The 24,202-nt window shown below is 39.3% G+C and overlaps 1 protein-coding gene across 1 annotated transcript in view; it reads left to right on the forward strand.

Annotated features, from left to right (window-relative positions):
- LOC127482645 (vomeronasal type-2 receptor 116-like) overlaps positions 1–18,024 on the forward strand; it is a 52,877-nt gene extending 34,853 nt beyond the window's left edge. The window contains exons 2-8 of the mRNA XM_070067590.1: positions 6,697–6,860; positions 9,970–10,255; positions 10,622–11,428; positions 12,120–12,347; positions 12,693–12,816; positions 15,342–15,344; positions 17,090–18,024. Coding sequence (XP_069923691.1) covers positions 6,697–6,860; positions 9,970–10,255; positions 10,622–11,428; positions 12,120–12,347; positions 12,693–12,816; positions 15,342–15,344; positions 17,090–18,024 — 2,547 coding nt within the window. The remainder of the gene's footprint in view (positions 1–6,696; positions 6,861–9,969; positions 10,256–10,621; positions 11,429–12,119; positions 12,348–12,692; positions 12,817–15,341; positions 15,345–17,089) is intronic.
- The last annotated feature ends 6,178 nt before the right edge of the window (positions 18,025–24,202 follow it).

Raw genomic sequence — 24,202 nt, forward strand, 5'->3', positions numbered from 1 at the left:
ATAGACTAAGTCAACATTTTGACATGGCCATAAGCAAAGTGGATGCTCTCTCTGCCCTCCAGAGAAGGGAATATTTTTCTTAGATGACTGTTTCTTTCCATTAAGGACTCATAGAGATCCTCAATGTAGGCTATTTTTTTTTGTCAGAGTCTTGGATTTCCATGCCTGTGATGAGCCCTTATTTTAATGGTGCTATTCATTCTGTACTCTCATGGCCTCATCAACCACCCAAGGGCTCAAGTCTGTTTTCAATAAGTGTTTGTTTATTTATTTATTTATTTATTTAAAATTTTCTTGAAAGACTGAGTTCCAAAACAGGAGGAGAATAGGAGGGAGGGAGAGGGAGAAGGACAGGAGGACAGGTATAGAGAGGGAGAAAGGAAGAGATGGAAAAAGAGAAAGGGAGAGATCTACTACCTGGTGATTTAGACCCCAGATGGCAACAATAGCTGGAACTGAGCCACTTTGAAGCCAGAAACTGGGAACTTCTTCTAGGTCTCCTATGTGGGGGTGGGCTCAGAAACCTGGGCCATCTTATGCTGCTTTCCGAGGCATCAGCAGAGAGCTGGACTGGAATTGAAGCAGTTGGGACTGGAAGTGGTGCCCAGTTGGGATGCTGGCATCACAGCCAGAGGCTTAACCTACTATGCCACAGTGCCAGCCCCAGATTCCTTCTCTTAGTAACATGGACTGGGAGATTTACTTTGTGAATTTTGGGTGCACAGAAAGCACACAACCATCTCACTAAAGCACATCTCTCTTAGATAACATCTGTATTAAGTCATTCTAGGTGCAAGCACTGATTGAGAGAACACCATTAGAAGGCAGGTTTTCAAGTTCCAGAGAAACACAGAAGAGCTGTACACTTGATAGCAGCTGGATTAGTTGCCACCCTTGAGCATGTTTCCATCAAGGAACACACTAGGATGCTGCCTGTAATCAAAGTCAGTCTGTAGTTCACCTTGAACCCTACTGGCATATTTCTACTTTCTTGCCATTTTATCCTTGAACATCAATTTTCTCTCCAGGTCTGTCAGTATTCTCTTCTTTTCTATATATTACCCCATTGTTGTCCAATATCTCAACTTGCAGATGTCTGCCAATATTTAGTTAGTCATAAATTTGCTAGATGAGAAAACCCCAGGAAGAAAGAAATGGATTGTAAACAGTTGAATGCTTTTGCAGACAAAACAACACACAAAGGCTAATAGCCACCCTAAATGGAAAAAAATTATGTGTATTTCACTATGAATCTGGGGCAACTTAATGTGGGAATCCCAGATAAATTCTGAGACATGAGAGGAAAATGAAATCACTCAACATGGGATTATTCCATGACCAAGAGAAACTCTCATGGTTCTTAAGTGGAGGAAAAGATTGTGATAAGGACACAGGTAACTCACAAGTAAAAATTCATGCAAGAAGCACCTTATAAAGCAATCTCATTAGACACATGAAGGAAAAATAGACATTTGTTGATGGCAGCAGAATAAAAGAATATTAAATTTAAAATAACTGCTTGAGCCACTAAATCCCCAACTGTTAGATTTCCCAGTGTCAGAATCTCTTCTTACCACTGATGACCTATTCGAAGAGATAAAGGATGGAATGATATATCGTATCCACTTGAAAACTCTCAGCAAAAGCCTGTTTGGCAGAGATCAGATACAGCTTTCTAGAGAAGAGGAGGAGGAGGAAATGAAGAGGACAGAGCAATCAGAGGAAAACTGGATGAATGACAAAGAAGAGAAGAGGAAGACTAAATACAGATCAGAAAATATATTTTTGCTTAGAATGGAATTTTCCACTTATCTCGCCCAGAAAGCACCATAGATAGTAAAGAGATACTTGAAAACGCAAGTTTACAATTTGTCGTGTTGGAAACATAAAATCCTGTGCCCAACAATTGAAAGATACCTCTTCTGGTCAGAACATGCGAGGGTGTATAAGCTGTCAACATGAAATCGACTGTTCATCATGACTGAATACTCAGGACACTTCAAACACAAAGGGCACCTGTGTTCTAACCTTAGGGAAGTTTTGTGTCAGTGCCTGCAGAAATGCACGATGTGTTTCTTGACCTGCAAGTCAATCTGCATGCAAGTCTTGAGTTAAGATTCAGAGAATAAGACCTATTTGCAGTTAGAACTGCTACCAATAGTCATTATTTATATGAACATACTTTTCAGATTTCCATAGAAAACTAGATGGAAGCCATTCAGCTTCACTAGGTGCAGTACCTTTTGATCTACAGTACTTGAAGTCCCCCCAGTGATTCTGACATCTTCTAAATGTTCTGCATTTAAGATTCTCCTTCATTCAGGCTTTGAATTTGAATTAGTTTCCTGATCTGGGGTGGGAGCTGATGCCCAGTTTTGAAAAGGAGGAGGCTTAACAGTTATAAATGCCAAGCCTTGTACTCCACCATTCTCCACACTTAGATATCCTGCCTCTGCTAGCCACATAGCCCTCAGATGAATTATTCTTTCCCAAGACCTTGCACAAAGTCATGTTCATGATGATGCAGTTGAGGAGTCATTTAATGATGTGCTAATATAAATAACCATTTTTGTTCCATGATGGAGCCTGTGCAAAATTCAGCAAGATTGATTTGTTTTTAATTCATTTTGCTTTCCTTTGAAAATCTGTTTCTCTTCCTTGTGGAACATGTAATTTAGACAGAACATTCCAGAGCCTGTTCTGGCATTTGCTACAAATACAAAATCCAAGGACTTGGGAGAGTCATCTGTTGACACAAATGAGAGTAACTAGTGTTCATCCCAATTTACTTGTGTTAGTAATAACATACCATGACTTTATGACTTAACAACAGAAATTTATTTTTCAGAATTTCTCTCAGCTGGTAAGACCAGGATCAATATACATGAGGTTGGTGTTTGTCCAGGACACGTTTCCTGCCTCCAGTAAAGATAATTTTCCTTTCCTCTTCTCACAGTCTTCACCTTTTAGAGAGATGTAACAAACTCTCTCTGCAGTCTCATATTGAAAATTGTGAGAAAGCAACTAGGTAAGCCATAAAAAATTGCTATTACCTCCCAAAGACCTCATCAACTATGATCATGCTACAGAGCAGTATTTCAACCTCCCCATATTTGCACAAAACCTTCATTCTCTAGTAGTTCTAAGTTTGGAGTTGATAATAATCATGGTTGGAGACATTTACCAAGGATCCCTAAGGATCCAAGTGCCTTTTGTGGCCAGGGAAAGCAGTGGAAGATGGCCCAAGTCTTTGGTCCTTTGCAGCTATTGGGAAGACCTGAAGAAGCCCCTGGCTCCTGTCTTTGGATCAGCTCAGCTCCAGCTGTTGTGATCATTTGAGAGTGAACCATGGGATGGAAGATACTCTCTCTCTCTCTTTCTGACTGTATCACTCACATTCACTCTCTCAATCTTCCAAACAAAATCTTTAAAACAAAAATTATTGTAGCCAATCGAGCAGACGTGAGGTGATATCTCAGTGTGATTTTGAATAGTATTCCAAGTGTACTAATGTTTAGCACCCTTGGTAAGGCCTTTGGCTCATCTATTTGTGCATGAATGTCTGTTCAATTCCTCTATGCAGTTTGGATGATATTTGTATTGTCCGTTCTGTTTTTTAATTTGTATGTTGGAAACATGTATCTGGAAGGATATGTAGCCATATTCTCCCATTTTCTCTCAAGTGGTTGACTCTTGAAATCTCTCCTTCCAATTACATAACCAGTGGCTCAGGCACTGCAGTCTGATCTCCCCTCCCTCTCCAACACTGTTGCTTTCTCTGGCTCTTGGCTGCTGGGTTTTTCTGTTGTGTCCTTGAACATACTGCATGTCTGCACCTTCCACACTGATCCACAGCATTCTTCTTCCTTCCATAGAATTCCCACTGTGGTTTTCTCTCTAACTATCCCAGGAGAATGTATTTCTTCCACTTTTACTTTTATATCTCCTCCTAGATTATAACAGTATGTCCTTCTCATTCAGCCATCTTGGTCTCTCTTCAGTAATCAGCAGTATTATTCCTAGGTTAGATGGATAATGGTAGAAACAGAATCCTGATAGATTACCAGAAATGGCAAAACTAGCAAAGTGTCATGTTCTGTTATATTCAGAGGAGCTGCATCAGATTAAGCATGGCTAGAAGATGGATGATGTGGGGATTTTTGTCTGGGACATAATTCAGAATGGTTAAAAATGCAGTGTTGTAGACTTTACATACCAGCATAGCTAATTTGGAGTTACTGAGAATTGATACAGTGAGTGCTGACATGCCAGCTCACCTCTGCATTGTGAATTTTCTTAGTTTCCTTTACTGCTTGCTATGACATTAAGTTACAATGTACTTATAGTGATTTTTACTTTTGATTTGAAGGGTATAGAGCCTGAGAAGATAGTCCAGGATAGTCCATTGGAGACAGTGTTCTCGATGTAGAATGAGTGTAATTTCATGTGTGTGTTCCCTGTACACACAGAGAACTCTGTACCTACCCGCTCAAATGTCCACATATTTTTATTTTTGGAAATTGCTTTACAGTAACCTACATGATATTGGACTTCAATATAAATTATTAAAAGTCTCAAATAGAAAAAATATTATCAACTTTTATGATGTTGTTGCTAAAGTTCAATTTGACATAAATGTATAATCTCAGATTCCATATAAGTTTATGCAATTAGAATATATATTTCCCTGAATTAAGTCTGAAGTTCTAGAATTGAAGCATTCATCACAAACTATAAAAAATGTCAAATGCAGCATTAAGGATATAGAAGATGAAAATGTTAAATATGAAAGAAACACTGAAGCTAACAATATTGAATAAATCTGGGTGCTAATTTTTAAAAATTCATCCATAACTGTTTCATAACACACATTTTCCATGAATTTTCTGAAGCCTCCTCATTGCATGCAGTTCATCCTCTCCATTCCCAATCTTTTTTTCAGTGGAGTGCATTCAGGTTGTCTCTATTTTTAGTTCCTACACATTAGAGAGAACAGTGGATGCTTGCTCTCTGATTTAGATTTATTTTTCTTGTTTAACTGAATAGACAACAAGCTTCATCAATGTACCAGTAATAAGTTTAACTCATCAAGAAATTATATTTTCAATTTTAGGCAAGTCACTGAATTCTGTTGTGTATTTTGTTTGTATACTGCATCTCACTTTGCATGTACCCCTAATCAAAATCTCAAACTGTTGAAATCTTTACTTAATATATGCTAAACTGATCTTCTGTATATAAAGAGAATTGAAAATGAATCTTGATGTGAATGGAAGGGGGGAGCGAGAAGGAAAGGGGAGGGTTGCGGGTGGGAGGGAAGTTATGGGGGGGGGAAGCCATTGTAATCCATAAGCTGTACTGTGGAAATTTATATTCATTAAATAAAAGTTAAAAAAAAATCTCCCTAATGGCATCTGAGCAGTGGCTAAGCAATGAAGAATGTGTTTTACTTAAAATATTAGGCACCGCATATACAGTAATTTGAGTTTAGAAAACTTTTGAGTGGAAAAATAGAGTTCTCATATATGCCCTTTCTACCCCCCTTATTAGATTTATTCTATTGGCAATACCTCACACAAGTATACAAGCACAAATGATTAGTCAGTGTTGATCCTCATTATTGCCTATAGGACATGGTATCCATTTTGTTCACTGTTGTGTTGTGCAGTCTGTGGATTTGGCAAAGTTTTAATGCTACCTAGCTGCCCTGATGGTGTCCTACATAAGCATCCTGAAAGTCACTTGCATTCAAGAAGTATAGGTGTCTGGAGGCATCATTCTGCCCTTGGTGTTTGTGGTGGTGGGAATAAAGAGGTGACTTCCAGCTGGTACTGTCTGCTTAGAGTAAAAAGCTATAAGTACTCAAATAGTTCCAGGTTCTCATGAGAGCATCAACCAAGGTTGTAGGTGCAAAAGCAGATCATTATGGGATTACCAGGGTTAACAGCAACGTGGAAGTTTTTTATGTTTTACAACTAAAGATGAAGTGATTAGAAATGCAGAATGGAAATATCTGAATTCAGGCTGATTACTGGTTGCACAGTGATTGACAACCACATGTCTTAGTGGGCATCTCTGTAAACAGGACTGGTTTGGGGTCCATGTGCTATCAAAGTGATTTGTGGCTACCCAGAATACTGGCTGAGGGAGGCTGCCCTATTGCACTTTGGGTCATTATAGTGTGTGATGCTGGAGATTTCTGGTCTGAAAGCTCACTGAAAGCCTCACCTGATGCCCCCCTTCATGCCCTCTGATGCAATCCCGGTACATAATTGCCAAAAGTTCATGGAATGGTTTATTGACAAAGCCCTTGGACCAAATGTAACTAGCAGGAGTTTCTCCCTTGAGTCTTTGTATCCATGGACTTGGAGGAAATCCTGGCACATGTGGTGAGGAGAATGATTCACAAACATGTTTTTCTTCTTGTGTTTTCCACCAGGACAGAAGACCTGAACTGCAGAGCCTCAGGGCAGAAAAGTATCAGATTCCCCCATGGACGAGTGGACAGCTGGTGGAAAGAAGTCAGATGGAGCAGTATTAAAGTGGCTTGTTTGAAGCAATCACACACACACACACACACACACACACACACACACACTATGTATCCACCTGCATGACCCTGCATGTTCCAGTGCTCTTGTCTCATAGGGTTTTTCACAGATGTTTTCTTTGATCTTTCTGTTGCTCTTTCTGCAGCTGTATCTCCTTGTGACATGTCAGGATGGTCCTGACTGCTATTCCCAGATGGAACAGAGTTTTTACAAGGATGGAGATATTGAGATTGCTGCTTTTTTGCACATTTACACATATGAGGTTCCCATAATCATGAAGAGGTTCATCAAATATCACAGATTCAGATGGTAAGTTCTTCTTGCAATAATCATTTTCCATTTATTTACATATTAGCTACTTGTTTTTCGGTCTGCAAATCTATAGGCAAATATGTTCTGTATGCCTGCCCTGTCCATCTTCTGTCCCTCCTAAAAACTACTGGTAATTGATTTGGGGCATGAAGAAGACATTTCTTTCCGCCTGGCACTGTGGATAGTTCAGGGAAATGTTGTCTCATCAGAGGAGGAAGCAGAGTCTGGTCGGTATCCTCCTGTCCTTCCCTGTCCACTTTCATCAGCTCCAGGGCCTATTGTGCCTCAGTAGCAGATTCTTACAGAACCCATGCACTGAAATGAATGAACTGAGTTACATGAGCTCTTCCACATGTGCTCACACTCTTTTCTGCTACATACTAGATTTGTGGCCATGAGAACACTTCATTTTTTCTATAGTTGTAAAGGAGGAAAGATTCAAAAAGTTTTTTCTATGTAAAAGTAATCTCAGGGCAACACCATTGCACAAATATAGTAATTATATTTTACTGATGAATATACCCATAAGAATTTCAATGGTTATAATCTACTACATTTATAGTGTTTCCCTGATTCTGCCTTTTCTGGGAAAAATAGATTACTTAAGGGGGATTATTCTGGTTTTTTTTTTTTGCCCCTCTTGAAGATCCTTTATTTGTAGCTAAATATAAATGTTTCATATACATATATAGTATATATAAATTATATGCATGCAGAATATAGTATCTTGTAGGACAGCAGAATTGTTTTTTTCAAACCTGTTTATGAAAGTGCCAATTTTCTCATTGGTTTCTTCTGTAAGGCTATAGGAAGTAGGTTGCAGCTGCATAGAACTTTGGTAGAAGGTAGGTATTAGGATATAGATCATTTCAGTATCATTAAAGCCAATGGATTTGAGAAGTATAGTTGGTGCCACCAAGGTGATGCAACTGATGAAGTATTTTAGGCATTTGTCCAAAGATCTCTGCAGAAAAAATCTAATGGATACTAGCTTGGTAGAACAATATTACTTCACATTGATTTTTATAAATTCACCTAATTTAATATGTGCACATGGGGTCCAATTCATGAAATATATATTTATTACTACTAGTAGTATTCCCCATGGTTATGCATGCAGCACATCATTTTAGTGTACCCTTAATGATGGAGACCAGGAAATAGTGACTTTCCAGTAGTAGGAAAAAAGGCTATGAATAGAGCCCAAGTTCCTCCAAGATGTATGCCATGCAAACTGGAGATCATAATCAAATCTTAGCAAACCCAGGGAAAATATCTGTGTTGATGATACTTGGAAAAACAAGAAATACTGAACTGTCAATAGATTTAGGTGCTATACCCTCCAATGTTAGATTCACTAACTTTAGAATATACAACAGTTACTGATAAACTGTTTTTAGAGATAAAGAACACAGCATAAAAGAGATAAACTCTTACAAATTCCAGTGTGTCAAAGAGCTGTATAGACATTTTGGTATAAGGCAGCAGCTGGAAAAAGAAATTAGAGGATGTGGAATAATGGAAGTGTCATAGTAATGAGGAGAGAAACAGATATATGAAATACAAAACTGAATTTTATTTGATTCATAGCAATGATTTTCAAATTTCCTCATTCTACAAAGTATGAATGACATATTTGGATAGCAAATATGTATGCAAATTATATATACATAAAACACTATATATATAGCTACTGTGTGCATGGTTATAGTATACCTATGTATAGATATATAGAGAGAATACATATATAATATGCATACATATATCCATATTATGTTACAGCAAGGACCAAGAACTGAAAAACTGTCACTTCCTCTGGAGCACACAGTAACCCTTAGGAAGCAGTGTACGTGACCTAGTCTATTCATGAGGAATCAACACACAGAACATCAGAAATAAATACAAGGGGCTCCTCATTTGCATTTTTTGTGAAATGTCAGATCCTAAAAAGTAGAAATGCATCATTTTCTATGCATGGAAGGCTATTTATATTCAATATTGTAGGAAAACTTGAGTGAAGAAGGCCTGTTTGGAGTAAATACTGATATCACTCATAATGAAATGTAGAAATGCATCATTTCCTTCACATGTAAGGCTATTTATATTCAGTATTGTAGGAAAATGTGAGTGAAGCAGGCCGGTGTGGAGTAAATACTGATATCACTCATAATGATTTACTTTAACATATGTTTAGTGTTCTAAATGCATGACTGGCTTAATTGTAAAGCATCAGGTGCCTCATAGCCCAGTGATTCATGTTCAGCCAGGGAGTGTTTCCACCTTCTCTAAAGTGCTCCTCCCTTTTCACTATTTCCCTTCTTTCAAGCTCTGAATTCAATTTTATTTTCTTGGCTTGTGATGCTTGTTGATGGGTAAGTATGATGGGGAAAAGATTTTTCAGGATCAATTACAGACTCCCATCTACCATTCTCAGTACTGTGACATCATCCCTCTTTTTGAACACATGGCCTTCAATTGAGTTATTCTCTTTTGCCTTTACAACCTGCAGCCTTATGATCGTATGACTGCTATTTCAAGAAGCACTTAATGATGTGGTAAGATGAAGAATCATTGTAGTTTGTGGATGTAGGAAACATTTAGAGGCAGTGCTAAAGATGATGTGACTTTCCTTGTCATGCTTTCTTTGACAACTGGAGTGTACTCCTAGGTGTGCATGAACTTTAGAGAGGACATTCCAGAGCCTGTTGTAGCATTTACTTTAGATATCAAATACACACACTTAGAAGAGGTAGCTGTTGCCAGAGATGATTAAAATTGATGAGGTTTGCATCCAAAAATAAGATCATGTTCTTTGGCTACATGGACAACCATGGGATAACATGCCCAAGACATTATGATGTGAAAGCAGATCTTATTTTTCAGAATCATTTAGGCTTGGAAACCAGTAAAAGTTGGTAGCAGCTTTGGTTCTGGTGAGGACGTGTCCTGCAAATACAACAGTTCACACTCTGTACTCAGCAAATCTACACAGATTAGAACATATGAATTTTGGCCATGACCAATCCATCTTTCACAATAATCACAGAATTGATGATAATCTGGATTGGAGGCTTTTCCCTTAAAGATCCTTGTGCATTTCATGCAGGTTTCAGTCCAAAAACTACCAGTATGTTCTGGCCTTGGTTTTTGCTATTGAGGAGATCAACAAAAACCCCCATCTATTACCCAACATGACCTTGGGATTTGGTATCTATAATGTCATGCACAGTCATATAACTGTGATGGAGAACCCCTTCATCTGGCTTGTGGGACTGGAAAAGTACGTTCCTAATTATACATGTAAGAAACAGAGCAAGTCTGTTGCTGTAATATCAGAAAGCAGCATTGCTGTCCAAATGGGGACACTGCTGGAACTCTACAAAATTCCACAGGTGAGTGTGTAGTGAAAAAGTGGGATAAAGTACATCACCTTAGGTGCCTTACTTAGATCCAAAAATTTAAGGGAAAGAGACCTTATACATTTGACACAGTATGTGATCTAAAGAGAATGTGTGCAGAGATTTTGTGGATTAGCCACATTTGTTCTGAAGCAGAGGTGTGGGTGAGTGAAAAGGAGAAATGTTTTTCTCAACCTATGAGTCTAATGATTCATGAACTAGGAAGATCTCATGTAGTGGGAGATGAGAAAAATGAAATATTCTAAAATCTGACACTTCGATTATCTGCTTAATTTTTTCAGGAATAATATTTTCCACTATGACAATACCCTTACACAGATTTCTTGCCTTTTCCCTTAGCTGACTCTTGGGCCTTTTGAACCTCTTCTGAGTGACAGTGGTCAGTTTCCTTCCCTCTATCAGATGGCACCCAAAGACACTTCCCTGGCCCGTGGCATGGCTTCCTTGATGCTCCACTTTGGGTGGACCTGGGTGGGTTTGGCCATCTCAGACCTCCCAAAAGGTATTCAGTTTATGTCTGATTTGAAAGTAGAGTTGCAGAAGAATGGCATCTGTGTAGACTTTGTGGAATTGATCCCAGCCACTGAAGAGACACTTTCTTCATTCCAAAATAGTGTTCATATCCAGATCCTAAAATCATCAGCAAATGTGGTGATTCTTTTCTGTGTCACTGAGTCACTCATAGGCACCAGCTTTCAATCATGGTGGAAGTTAATGATGTGGAAAGTCTGGGTCACCACTTCACAATGGGATTTTGCCAGTACTGAGGAACCTTTCCTGTTCCACTCATTCCATGGGACTCTCATTTTTTCAGACCACCATAGTGAGATCTCTGGTTTCAAAAACTTTCTTCGGACAGCTAACCCTTCCAAGTACCCAGAAGACTCTTACCTCTCCAAATTCTGGTCACTGGCTTTTAATTGCTCAGTTTCTGGGGCATTCTGTAAAACTTTGCAGAACTGTCCACTGAATGCTTCCTTGGAATCCTTGCCTCCGCATCATTTTGATATGACCATGAGTGATGGGAGTTACAACATATACAATGCTGTGTATGCTGTGGCCCACAGTGTACATGAGATGCTTTTACAAGATGTGGAAATGCAGCCAGGGAACAAGGGGGCAAAGGTGGCATTTTCTCCCTGGCAGGTGACTTGGTTTCCATTGTTGACATGTACTCCTGAAGTGATCCCCTTAAGAGCTTCTGCAGCTGTTCAATCCAAGTAGCTTGGGAACCTTTCTCCAAAACACAAGATAAAAATGAGCCTCTGCCTGTAATTTGTCATTAGCAAAAGGGCTCCAATGAAAAGTGGGAAGGTAATTTGGGTAAGCATAAATGCTGTGACTTAAAAATATTCTCCAATTCTGTCCATTTAATTTTGACATGTGAAATACATAGACTGTGTTATTCCATTTTCAACTTCAGCGGTATGGCAATTATTTTCAGGTTCAAATGTTACTGAGGAAGTTCTTCTACAATGAACATAAGGGATCTCATATAATTTGCACAGTTCTTTATTCTAGTAACTTTATTACAGATAGTTGTGCTAGGTACACTGAAGAAAAGAGTGTTGGTAGCTTGGAATGCACTGTTGGAAGTGGTCTGAATCTCACAGCTAGATATTTTTGATTCCCCTTGTTTTTATAGAAAAATGTGTGAAATCATACTTACCTTGATGTAGTTCTCATCAGGATTTTTTTTTTACTTCAATTCATTTGGTGGTCCTAAACAGGTTCTATTGTTTATTTGTGATTACAGACAAAGAGAGGCTTTCTCTAACCTGGGTTTGGTGTGTTATAACTTGGTCAATCTTCATGAGAATATGATGTATTTTTTCAGTTGCACCCATTTCTGAAGAACCTTCAATTTACCAATCCAGCTGGTGACCTAGTGAATTTTAATCACAAGAGGAATTTGGAAGCTGAATATGACATTCTCAACTTTTGGAATTTTCCATATGGTTTTGGACGTAAGGTTAAAGTAGGACGATTTTCCCCATATGTTTCACAGAGTGAACAGTTGTCTCTCTCTGAGAATTTGATAGAGTGGGCCACAGGAATTACAGAGGTAAGTAGGACTGATCATAAGATTCACATGACACATTGTTACCCCCCCAACTGCTAAGGGAGTATGTGCAGTATGGCTTATTAAAAAGACACTTAGAGACATTAAATCACTCCACTTCCAATCCAAATACTTTCTTATGTTTTTAGTGTCTGAGGATGGACAGTACACACACTTGTTCCTCCACATCTTTTGAAACTATTTAAGAAAATCAAATTGAATGTTGTCATTGTGTCAGAAACAGATTTTTACAGTTTAAGTGAACAGGTTTGCAGGACTTGAAAACCCTCTACATGGAACTTAAGTAATAGTCTGAACTATGAACAACACTCATCTGATTTTTCTCAGACTCCACGCTCGGTATGCAGTGTGAGTTGCAGCCCTGGATTCAGAAAAACCCCTCTGGAGGGAAAGCCTGCCTGTTGTTTTGATTGCACACCTTGTCCTGGGAATGAGATTTCCAATCAGAAAGGTAAGTCAGTCCCTGCCTCATGGAGAAGTTACCACCTGTTTCTTAAATTATCAAACTATCCATGGAAAGAAAAAACTGTGGAATATGACTGCTGAGAAAATTCTTCCCACTTTCAGGTAGAAATTAATCCCAATAATCAATAATAATCCACAAAAGGATAAAACTTTCCATAATATACTCTGTATTATTTATGAAAACATATAAAAGACTGAATGTCTCTGGAATGCTGACCATGTTGGAGTTCAGGCTGATATACATATGGTAAAAATGAATAGAAACCAAGATTGGAGAATATTCACCCCATAAAACAATGTGGCATTTCTAAGATTTATTCCATGAATCAGAGCTATGCTATCCCATGTATCATAAAGATTTTCCAGTTTTTGCTTGTGTTGCATGAGTAGTTATTTGCACCATGTATTTAGTATCATTCTAATTTTTTGAAACTTATTGTTGATAATGAAAGGTTCTGGCAACAGAGTACGGTCCATGGGAGTAGTGTGGTGTATGTGCTAATTCAGTAGGAAAACTCATGTCTGAGTTCCTTGTGCTTATATAGGTAAAAATGCTTTCACCAAATTCAAGTGCACCATTCTTGGAGTGAGAAAGTGCAACTCTAAACAAACTGTGTGTTTTATGAAAAACTATGTTAGAAATCATACAGTATATCATCCTGAGGATAATACTCACCAAATATCACAAATGGGGCTAATCTTAGCCTTTGACGAAAGTCATTGCTGCTTAAAATATAAATCTTCAAGAACCTTCTTATTCTTACATATGTACACACATTTATAAAATTTATAACAAAAGAACACAAGCTGACATACACGGTAATAACTATGCATAGTGAACCTGGCACTGTGGCACAGTGGGTTTAAGCCCTGGCCTGAAGCACCAGCATCCCTTATGGGCACCGGTTCTAGTCCCAACTGCTCCTCTTCTGATCCAGCTCTCTACTCTGGCCTGGGATAGTAGTAGAAGATGGCCCATGTCCTTGGGTCCCTGCACACACATGAGAGACTCTGAAGAATCTCCTGTCTTCAGATCAGCACAGCTCTGGCTGCTTCAGCCATCTTGGGAGTGAACCAGCAGATGGAAGGCCTCATTCTGTCTCTACTGCCCTCTATAACTCTGTCTTTTAAAAAAAATAATTATGCATACCAAGGTAGGTCAATGACTGCAAATTCAGCACAAGCCCTTGAAGGTAAAATGTGGACATTATAAGGAAATTGAAGTAAGTAAAAATTGGAAGAATTTAAAGTTGGTGATGATAAACAAGAAAGATTTATGAACCTCAGCAAGATGGAACAGTGCGAACAATAAGATTACTCTGTATGTGTGTGTGTGTGTATACACAAAGAGAGCTGAAGAGGTCTATTTAGATATAAAAATACTAATATTAGAGCTTATTAATCATTTAATTCTGATACATTGAAAAATATAGAAGAAATTCAGATATTCTCAGATAGAAATATTATGAAATATGTTGAGCAATATTTGAAAAATCCAAATATCTTCACAGTTATTAAAATAATTCCCAATACTTGAATTGTGTTGAACAATTTTCAGAGGAACTCCTTTCTCAACTCCTATAGAGAACAGGAAAATCAAAAAATTCTGTTTCTTCTATGGGAACATCTCAAGTTGATGGATAAATACTGCCAGATATTTCAGCAAAATGCAATTGTAAGACACTGTTGTTGAAATAAATTCATACATTTGAAATCTCAAACATGTAAATCCAACAGTATTTTTTAAATAGGCTACATCTTGCCCAAAGAGTTTCATAAAATCAAATTCAGTTTATAGTACATGAAAAATGTAATAATAATTAGCATAACTGAAGAAAAATAGTTAATAAAATCTAAGTGATCTATGAATTGTAAACAAAGAACAAAACCACTCAAACATGACAAAAAGAAGGATTAGCTTTCAATCCTAGAGTATTTTAGAATGCTACAAAACATGGAAATTACAACTGAAGATTGGATACAAAGTTGACGAAAGAACGCAACTTCTACAGAAAATTACACAGGAAGTTCAGCTCCACGCAAATAGTCAAAAAAGAATGACATTAAGCTTACTAAAAAGGAAGATTTAAAAGTGGCATCATTTAAAGTGATATCAGGATGGTGTAATGAAATCAGTGAATTGGTAATTGAATTAAGTAGTGCTGGTATACCAAATTGGACAAAGCAGTTACTTTTCCTTACCAATTCTGGAAAACAAACCTATGAAAGATGGCACTTGTAATGTCTCAAAAGTATGAAATATCCAAAGGTATGACTAACTAAATATTGGAAGAAATCTGCAAGTTGAGACATCAGTCTTCGATGGAGCAATATATTGAACATAAGATGATACAGACAGAGCTGGAGAGAAAATTCATGTTCAAGGATAAAAAGACAGGAAAGTGGAAATATGCCAGCAAGTTTCAAGCTGATCTACAGACTGACTTTGATTACAGGCAGCATCCTAGTGTGTTCCTTGATGAAAACGTTCAAGGGTGGAAACTAATCCAGCTGGTATCAAGTGTACAACTCTTCTGTTTCTCTAGAACCTGACCATTTGCCTTCTAATGGTGGTTTGTCAATCAGTGCTTTCCCCTATCATGATATAATCCAGATTCTACCTTAAAGAGATATGTTTTAGTGAGATCACTAGGTGATTTCTGTGCAACCAAAATTCACAAAGTATATCTCCCAGTCCATGATATTAAGAGTGGGAACCTAGGGCCGGTGCTGTGGTATAGTAGGCTAAGCCTCTGGCTGGGATGCTAGCATCCCAGTTGGTCAGCAGTTTCAGTTCCAGCTGTTTCACTTCCAATGCAGCTCTCTCCTGATGCTTGGGAAAGCAGCTGAAGATGGCCCAAGTTTTGGAGCTCACACCAATACAGGAAGCCCAGAAGAAGCTCCCAGTTACTGGCTTCAAAACAACCCAGTTCCAGCTATTAATGTCTTTTGGGGTATGAATCAATGGGTGGAAGATCGCTCCCCTCCTCTTTTTCCCTCTTTCTCCCTGTCCTCCTCTCCTTCTTTCTCACTCTCTCTCCATTGTGCTTCTCCTCTTTCTGAAATTCTGACTTTCATGTAAATTATTAATAAATGAATACTCTCCAAAACAAAGACTGCAACCATTGGGTGGTTGAATAGGCCATGAGAGTACAGAGGAAATAACACCATTAAAAGAAGGGCTCATTTCAGGCATGGAAAGCCATGACTCTGCAGTAAAAAATAGACTACATGGAGGATCTCTGTGAGACCTCTGTTGAAAGAAAAGGTCATCAAAAAGGGATGTACTCTTCTCTGAAGACAGGAGAGAGCAACCACTTTGCGTATGGCCCTGTCCAAATACCGATGGAGTCTCTGGTCACAAAAGGCTTCCATAGCCTTGGCAGACCATGGCAAGAGCCTCGTGGGATCACTAACGTCATACATACATAAAATTGTTAATCATTAAAGTAACAATAGAGGTCACTGTGTACTTAGTCCCCATGTAGGACCTCTGTCCCTAATGAGTTGTACTATGAGAATCAACTGCCAATTTTTTTCCCAAACTGTGCTCTATATGTGGTCTGTATGTGTGGATACAAACTGTTGAAATCTATGCTTAACATGGAGTTGGTCCTCTGTATTTAAAATCAAACTGAAAATGAACCATAATGAAGAAGGAGATGGTATAGGAAGAGGGAGAAGGAGATGTGATGGGAGTGGGAGTGGGAGGCTGGGTATAGGGAAAAGAACCCCTATATTCCTAAAGGTGAATGTATGAAAAATGCAATCATTAAATAAAAACTTAAAAACTGAGGGCTTCTGCTTGCTCTTGTTCCAAGTGAGCATGCAGCAGAATATGCCCTGTATAAGGGCAGAATAGCCCTCACCACACATGGAACCCTCTGGCACCTTGATCATCAGTTCCCAATCCAAAGAAACAATGAAGAAGGAATTTGTGGTGTTAAAATAACACAGGCTAAGGTATGCTTTTAAAGCACCATGAATAGGTTCAGAGAGTAGCCCTTAGGGCTTGGTTAGGAGAAAAAGAGAATGTACTCATCATTATGTAAGGTACTTAGGAAGATGAAGTATTAACTGGCTAACATGAGGAAGATGGACATATATAATTGCCAGTAATTTTATATGTCATTTTATATGCTGTCTTTCACATCAAATAAGGACCATTTGCCTAAACTAGCTACGATGGGTATTATAGAAGATACTTGTGAATCAGGAATAACTGAACTTGAGATGATGTTAATTACGTTTCTCACCAGATATGGACCAGTGTGTGAAGTGTCCAGATCTTCAGTATGCCAACACAGAGCGAGACAAGTGCTTCTACAAAAAACTGACCTTTCTGTCTTTTGAAGAGCCCCTGGGAATGACCCTGGTCTGCACAGCTGTGTGCTTTTCTGTCCTCACTGCTCTGGTTCTTGGGGTCTTTGTGAAGCACCGAGACACTCCCATAGTCAAGGCCAACAATCGTTGTCTCAGCTACATCCTGCTCATCGCCCTCATCTTCTGCTTCCTCTGCTCCTTACTGTTCATTGGTCATCCCAACACAACCACCTGTGTCCTCCAGCAAACCACGTTTGGAGTGGTGTTCACCATGGCTATTTCCACAGTCCTGGCCAAAAGTATCACTGTGGTTCTGGCCTTCAAGGTCACTGCCCCAGGGAGAAGGATGAGACACTGGCTGATATCAGGGTTATCTAACTCCATTATTCCCATCTGCTCCCTAATCCAACTGGCTGTCTGTGCCATCTGGCTTGGGACTTCTCCTCCCTTTATTGACACAGATGCACACTCTGAGCATGGCCACATCATCCTGGTGTGCAACAAGGGCTCCGTCACTGCCTTCTACTGTGTCCTGGGCTATCTGGGCTCCTTGGCCCTGGCCAGCTTCACTGTGGCTTTCCTGGCCAGGAATCTGCCTGACACCTTCAATGAAGCCAAGTTCCTGACGTTCAGCATGCTGGTGTTCTGCAGTGTCTGGGTGACCTTCCTGCCTGTCTACCACAGCACCAAGGGGAAGGTCATGGTGGCTGTGGAGGTCTTCTCCATCTTGGCTTCTGGTGCAGGGCTCCTGGGCTGCATCTTTGTTCCCAAGTGCTACATTATTCTCTTCAGACCTGAGAAGAATGCTTTGAAAGGATTCCGGGATAGAATAGTTTCCAAGGAAACAGATGTTTTGAAGTGTAGCTCTTAATGCTCTCACAGTTTTTCAGTTGTTAGAGACTAAGGTTTATAAAACCGATTTAGCATTGTGATGTTATAAAATAACTTGCAGAATGTAACCTTCTAATAAACAGTTTATGCTTCTCTTAAAATGTATTTGTTCTGAAGCACCAATTACAGAAAAGGAAGGGATAATCAGAGAAACCTTCCATGTGGTGATAGACTCTGAAGATATCTGCTGTGGCCCAGTGCTGGTTCATGTCAAAGCAAGATCATTTCAGTTGTCCATTTGAGTGTCAGCATCTTAGGCCATCTTCTACTGCTTTTTCTGGATCATTAACAGGGAGCTGGATTGCAAGTGGAACAGCCAGGATATGAACTGGCACCCACATGGGATGTCATAGTTACAAGTGGTAGTTATATCCAGTACACACTCACACTTGTCCCAATCCTCCTCTCTTCAAAAATAATACTGTGTATAAATTTCTTAGCCTGTGTTTCATGTTCACAAACACAAACTGATCTCAGATAAAGGCTCTCCTTGAAACTTTTCATTGCTTTTCATTTCTGTGTTTTCATTGTCACCTGGTGGACATTGTAATATTCATATTTTAATAAATTGAGTTACACATTTGCTGTTTTCTAAGATTTATTCATCTATTTGAAAGAGTTTACACAGAGAGAGGAGAGGCAGAGGGAGAGAGGTCTTCCATCTGTTCATTCACTTCCCTATTGGCCACATTCCACAGAGCTGCACTGATGTGAAGCCAGGAGCCAGGGGTTCCTGGTGCAGGGTCTTAGAGACTTGGTCCATTTTCTGCTGCTTTGCCTGGCCTAGCAGAGAGCTGGATGAGAAATGGAGCACTGGGTCTCAAACCGGCCCCCATATGAAATGGCGGAGCTTCAGGCCAGGGTGCTAACCTGCTGTGCCACAGCATCTGCCCCTGCTTGCTGTTTTTATTCATTCATTAGTATATTTATTCATTCATTATTCATTTAATATTAAGGTTGGCTTTATAATATTGCTGGAGTATTTCAGTGCAAATATTAGACATGTTCAATAATTTTTTTCAGGTTTTTTTTTTAACTTTTATTTAATGAATATAAATTTCCAAAGTACGGCTTATGGATTACAATGGCTTCCCCCCCATAATGCCCCTCCCACCCACAACCTTCCCCTTTCCCACTCCCTCTCCCCTTCCATTCACATGAGGATTCATTTTCGATTCTCTTTATAAACAGAAGAGCAGTTTATCATACATTAAGTAAAGATTTCAACAGTTTGCTCCCACACAGAAACATAAAGTGAAAAATAATAGATGATTTTTTAACTGATGATGAAATCAGATCAGACATATTGTCATGTTTAATCCCAGTGAGAGTCAAGTTGGGAATCGATAATTTCTTTTTTTTTTTTTTTTTTTTTTTTTTTTTTACAGAGGATCAGTTTAGTATACATTAAGTAAAGTTTTCAACAGTTTGCACCCACATAGAAACACAAAGTGAAATATACTGTTTGAGTACTCATTATAGCATTATGTCTCAATGTACAGCATACTAAGGACAGAGATCCTACATGAGGAGTAACTGCACAGTGACTCCTGTTGTTGACTTTACAAATTGACACTCTGGTTTATGGCATCAGTAATCTCCCTATACACCAGTCATGATTTTCCAAGGCTATGGAAGCCCCTTGAGTACTCCGACTCTTATCTTGTTTAGACAAGGTCATGGTCAAAGTGGAGGTTCTCTCCTCCCTTCAGAGAAAGGTACCTCCTTCTTTGAAGACCTGTTCTTTCCATTGGGATCTCACTCACAGAGATCTTTCATTTAGGCTTTTTTTTTTTGCCAGAGTGTCTTGGCTTTCCATGCCTGAAATACTCTCATGGGCTTTTCAGCCAGATCGGAATGCCTTTAGGGCTGATTCTGAGGCCAGAGTGCTGTTTAGGACATCTGCCATTCTGTGAGTCTGCTGAGTATCTCGCTTCCCATGTTGGATCACTCTCCCCTTTATTTATTCTATCAGTTAGTATTAGCAGGTAGTAGACTTGTTTATGTGCTCCCTTTGACTCTTGTTCCTTTCATTATAATCAATTGTGAACTGAAATTGATCACTGGGAATAGTGAGGTGGCATTGGTACATGCCACCTTGATGGGATTGAATTGGAGTCCCCTGGTATGTTTCTTTTTTTTTTACTTTTATTTCATGAATATAAATTTCCAAAGTACGACTTATGGATTACAATGGCTTCCCCCCCATACCGTCCCTCCCACCCACAACCCTCCCCTTTCCCACTCCCTCTCCCCTTCCATTCACATCAAGATTCATTTTCGATTATCTTAATATACAGAAGATCAGCTTAGTATACATTAAGTAAGGATTTCTTTTTTTATTTTTTATTTTTTTTATCTTTTATTTCATGAATATAAATTTCCAAAGTACGACTTATGGATTACAATGGCTTCCCCCCCATACCGTCCCTCCCACCCACAACCCTTCCCTTTCCCACTCCCTCTCCCCTTCCATTCACATCAAGATTCACTTTTGATTATCTTAATATACAGATCAGCTTAGTATACATTAAGTAAGGATTTCAACAGTTTGCTCCCACACAGAAACATAAAGTGAAAAATAGTAGATGATTTTTTTTAAATGATGATGAAATCAGATCAAACCTATTGTCATGTTTAATCCCAGTGAGAGTCAAGTTGGGAATTGATAATTTCTTTTTTTTTTTTTTTTACAGAAGATCAGTTTAGTATACATTAAGTAAAGATTTCAACCGTTTGCACCCCATAGAAACACAAAGTGAAATATACTGTTTGAGTACTCGTTATAGCATTAAGCCTCAATGTACAGCACATTAAGGACAGAGATCCTACATGAGGAGTAAGTGCACCGTGACTCCTGTTGTTGACTTTACAAATTGACACTCCTGTTTATGGCATCAGTAATCTCCCTATGTACCAGTCATGAGTTTCCAAGGCTATGGAAGCCCTCTGAGTTCTCCGACTCTTATCTTATTTAGACAAGGTCATAGTCAAAGTGGAGGTTCTCTACTCCCTTCAGAGAAAGGTACCTCCTTCTTTGATGACCTGTTCTTTCCACTGGGATCTCACTCACAGAGATCTTTTTGCCAGAGTGTCTTGGCTTTCCATGCCTGAAATACTCTCATGGGCTTTTCAGCCAGATCCGAGTGCCTTTAGGGCTGATTCTGAGTCCAGAGTGCTGTTTAGGACATCCGCCATTCTATTAGTCCTCTGAGTATCTCACTTCCCATGTTGGATCACTCTCCCCTTTATTCTATCGGTTAGTGTATCAGGTACTAGACTTGTTTATGTGTTCCCTTTGACTCTTAGTCCTTTCATTATGATCAATTGTGAACTGAAATTGATCACTTGGGATAGTGAGATGGCATTGGTACATGCCACCTTGATGGGATTGAATTGGAATCCCCTGGTATGTTTCTACCTCTACCAATTGGGGCAAGTCAGCTTGAGCATGTCCCAAATTATACATCTCTTCCCTCTCTTATTCCCACTCTTATGTTTAACAGGGATCACATTTCAGTTAATGCTTTCTGTGTAGGATGAAAAGTTCTGTAGATACCTGTTAGATCCATTTGGACTATAGTGTCATTTAAATCTACTGTCTCCTTGTTGGTCTTCTGTCCTGTTGATCTATCTATTTCTGAGAGTGGAGTATTGAAGTCCCCCAGTACTATTGTATTGAGGTCTAAGTCTCCCTTTAATTTCCTTAACAAATCTGTTAAATAAACTGGTGCCTTGTAATTAGGTGCATGTACATTGATAATCGTTATATCTTCCTGTTGAATTGATCCCTTAGTCATTATATAGTGCCCCTCTTTTTCTCTCTTAACAGATTTTGTGATAAAGTTTATGTTGTCCGATATTAAGATGGCTAGGCCCGCTCTTTTTTCATTTCTGTTGTCAGGTATATCTTTTTCCAGCCTTTCACTTTCAGTCTGTATGCATCTTTGTTGGAAAGATGTGTTTCTTGTAAGCAGCAAATAGATGGGTTTTGTTCCTTAACCCAATCAGCCAATCTGTGTCTTTTAACTGGACAGTTCAGGCCATTAATGTTCAATGTGACTAATGATAAGTGGTAACTTTGCCCTGACATTTGCCAAAGATAAGTTCTAATATATGCTTTGAATTCCCTGTGATCTTTTGTTGTGAGGTTTCCTTCCTTTACCTTCTTTCCTATTGATGACCGTGTTTCTGTGTTTCTGTGTGTAACACATCTTTAAGCATCTTTTGCAGGGCTGGACGAGTGGTGACAAATTCTTTCAATTTCTGTTTGCTATTAAAAGTCTTTATTTCACCTGCATTCACAAATGAGAGCTCAGCAGGATATAATATTCTGGGCTGGCAGTTTTTCTCTCTTAGTACCTGGGCTATATCTCGCCATTCCCTCCTAGCTTGTAGGGTTTCTGATGAGAAGTCAGCTGTGAGTCTGATTGGAGATCCTCTGAGAGTAATCTGACGTTTCTCTCTTGCACATTTTAGGATCTTTTCTTTATGTTTCACTGTGGAGAGTTTAATTACAACGTGTCGTGGTGAGGATCTCTTTGGGTCGTGTTTATTAGGGGTTCTGTGAGCTTCCTGTACTAGGATTTCTCTGTCCTTCTCCAAACCTGGGAAATTTTCTGCTAATATCTCACTGAAAAGGCCTTCTAATCCTTTCTCCCTCTCCATGCCTTCAGGAACTCCTAGAACCCGAATGTTGGGTTTTTTAATAGTATCCTGTAGATTCCCGACAATATTTTTTAGATTTCTAATTTCCTCTTCTTTTCTTTGGTCTGACTGTATCCTTTCCTGTGCTCTGTCTTCTAAGTCTGATATTCTCTCTTCTGCTTCACCCATTCTGTTTGTAAGGCTCTCTATTGTGTTTTTCATTTGATCTATTGAATTCTTCACTTCATTATGATTTCTCATCACTATCACAGTTTCCTGTTGTACTAGTTGTTTCATTTCATTTTGATTCCTCCTTAATATTTCATTTTCACGAGAGAGATTTTCTATCTTGTCCATTAAGGATTTCTGTAGTTCAAGAATTTGTTTTTGAGAACTTCTTAATGTTCTTATCAATTTTTTTGAGATCTGCTTCTTGCATTTCTTCTATGTCATCATCTTCATAATCTTGAATTGGGGTGTCTTTTTCATTTGGGGGCGTCATGGTGACTTCCTTGTTTTTATTACCTCTGTTTTTGCGTTTGTTATTTGGCATATTGGAGATATTTGGTTTCTTCACTGTGGTGCTTTTTCTTGTTATACTATGAATCTATATTAAGTGGACTGTCTGTTTTTGATGGAGCCTTAGAGGCTTGAGATGGGTGTGTCCTGAGAGCTCTGTTTGGTGTGCCGAAGGTGACACTCCCAGGTTAGGGGTGGTAGATCTCTCTCTCTCTCTTTCTTTCTTTTTTTGATCCAAAAGGGAAGTAATTCCGCACAGCTGAACGAAGTTGGAGGTAGTTAGCAGGCAAATGATATACCCACAGGAGCCAGAGATTGGAAGCTCATTCCCAAGGACCACACAGGGAATCTGTTCTGCCCTCAGAGTGGGCTCAGATTCTCCTTCAGTCTCCCACTGGGTTGCCAAAGTTACAGAATTGTAGCGTCTCTGGAGAGTACTCACGTGAATTCCGTGAGTTCTCTCCCCCACCGTCTCTTTTGTCACAGTCTCAGTTCAGTAGCACCAGAAATTTACTAGGTCCTAATCTCCTGTTAATTCGCCCCGCCCAGAGTTAGGTTTTTCTGCTAGACTGAGGGCCGATGCAGACCTGAGGTTGCTCTGCTTATGACGTATGTCCAAGATGGTGCCTGCTCTTTGTCTTGCTCGCCCTTGAGAGGTGAGCGGAGAGAGAGAAACCCGTGTCCGTACCAGTCAACTTTTTTTTTTTCCTCTCTCTCTCTCTTCCAGTTAGCCTGGTGAACTTCTCCCCCCGGGGGTCGTTCCCTCTAGTCTCCTCTCTCCGCTTGCCTGCCGGTGTCTCGGGCTATTGAGGTTCGGCTCACTGCGCGTTCCAGCACTGGTGTGTTGAGTCTGCCGCTGGTGTCCCGAACTGTGGGCTCCCACGCTCTCCACGCAGGTCCACTGCGAATCACGCGTTCCGGAAGAGTTTCTTGTACTGTTTCCTCCCCTACTCTTCCTTGAACCTGCCGTATCTCCACTTTTATTAAACTAT

Source organism: Oryctolagus cuniculus (assembly GCF_964237555.1).
Source record: "Oryctolagus cuniculus chromosome 16 unlocalized genomic scaffold, mOryCun1.1 SUPER_16_unloc_1, whole genome shotgun sequence".
Taxonomy (NCBI): Eukaryota; Metazoa; Chordata; class Mammalia; order Lagomorpha; family Leporidae; genus Oryctolagus; species Oryctolagus cuniculus.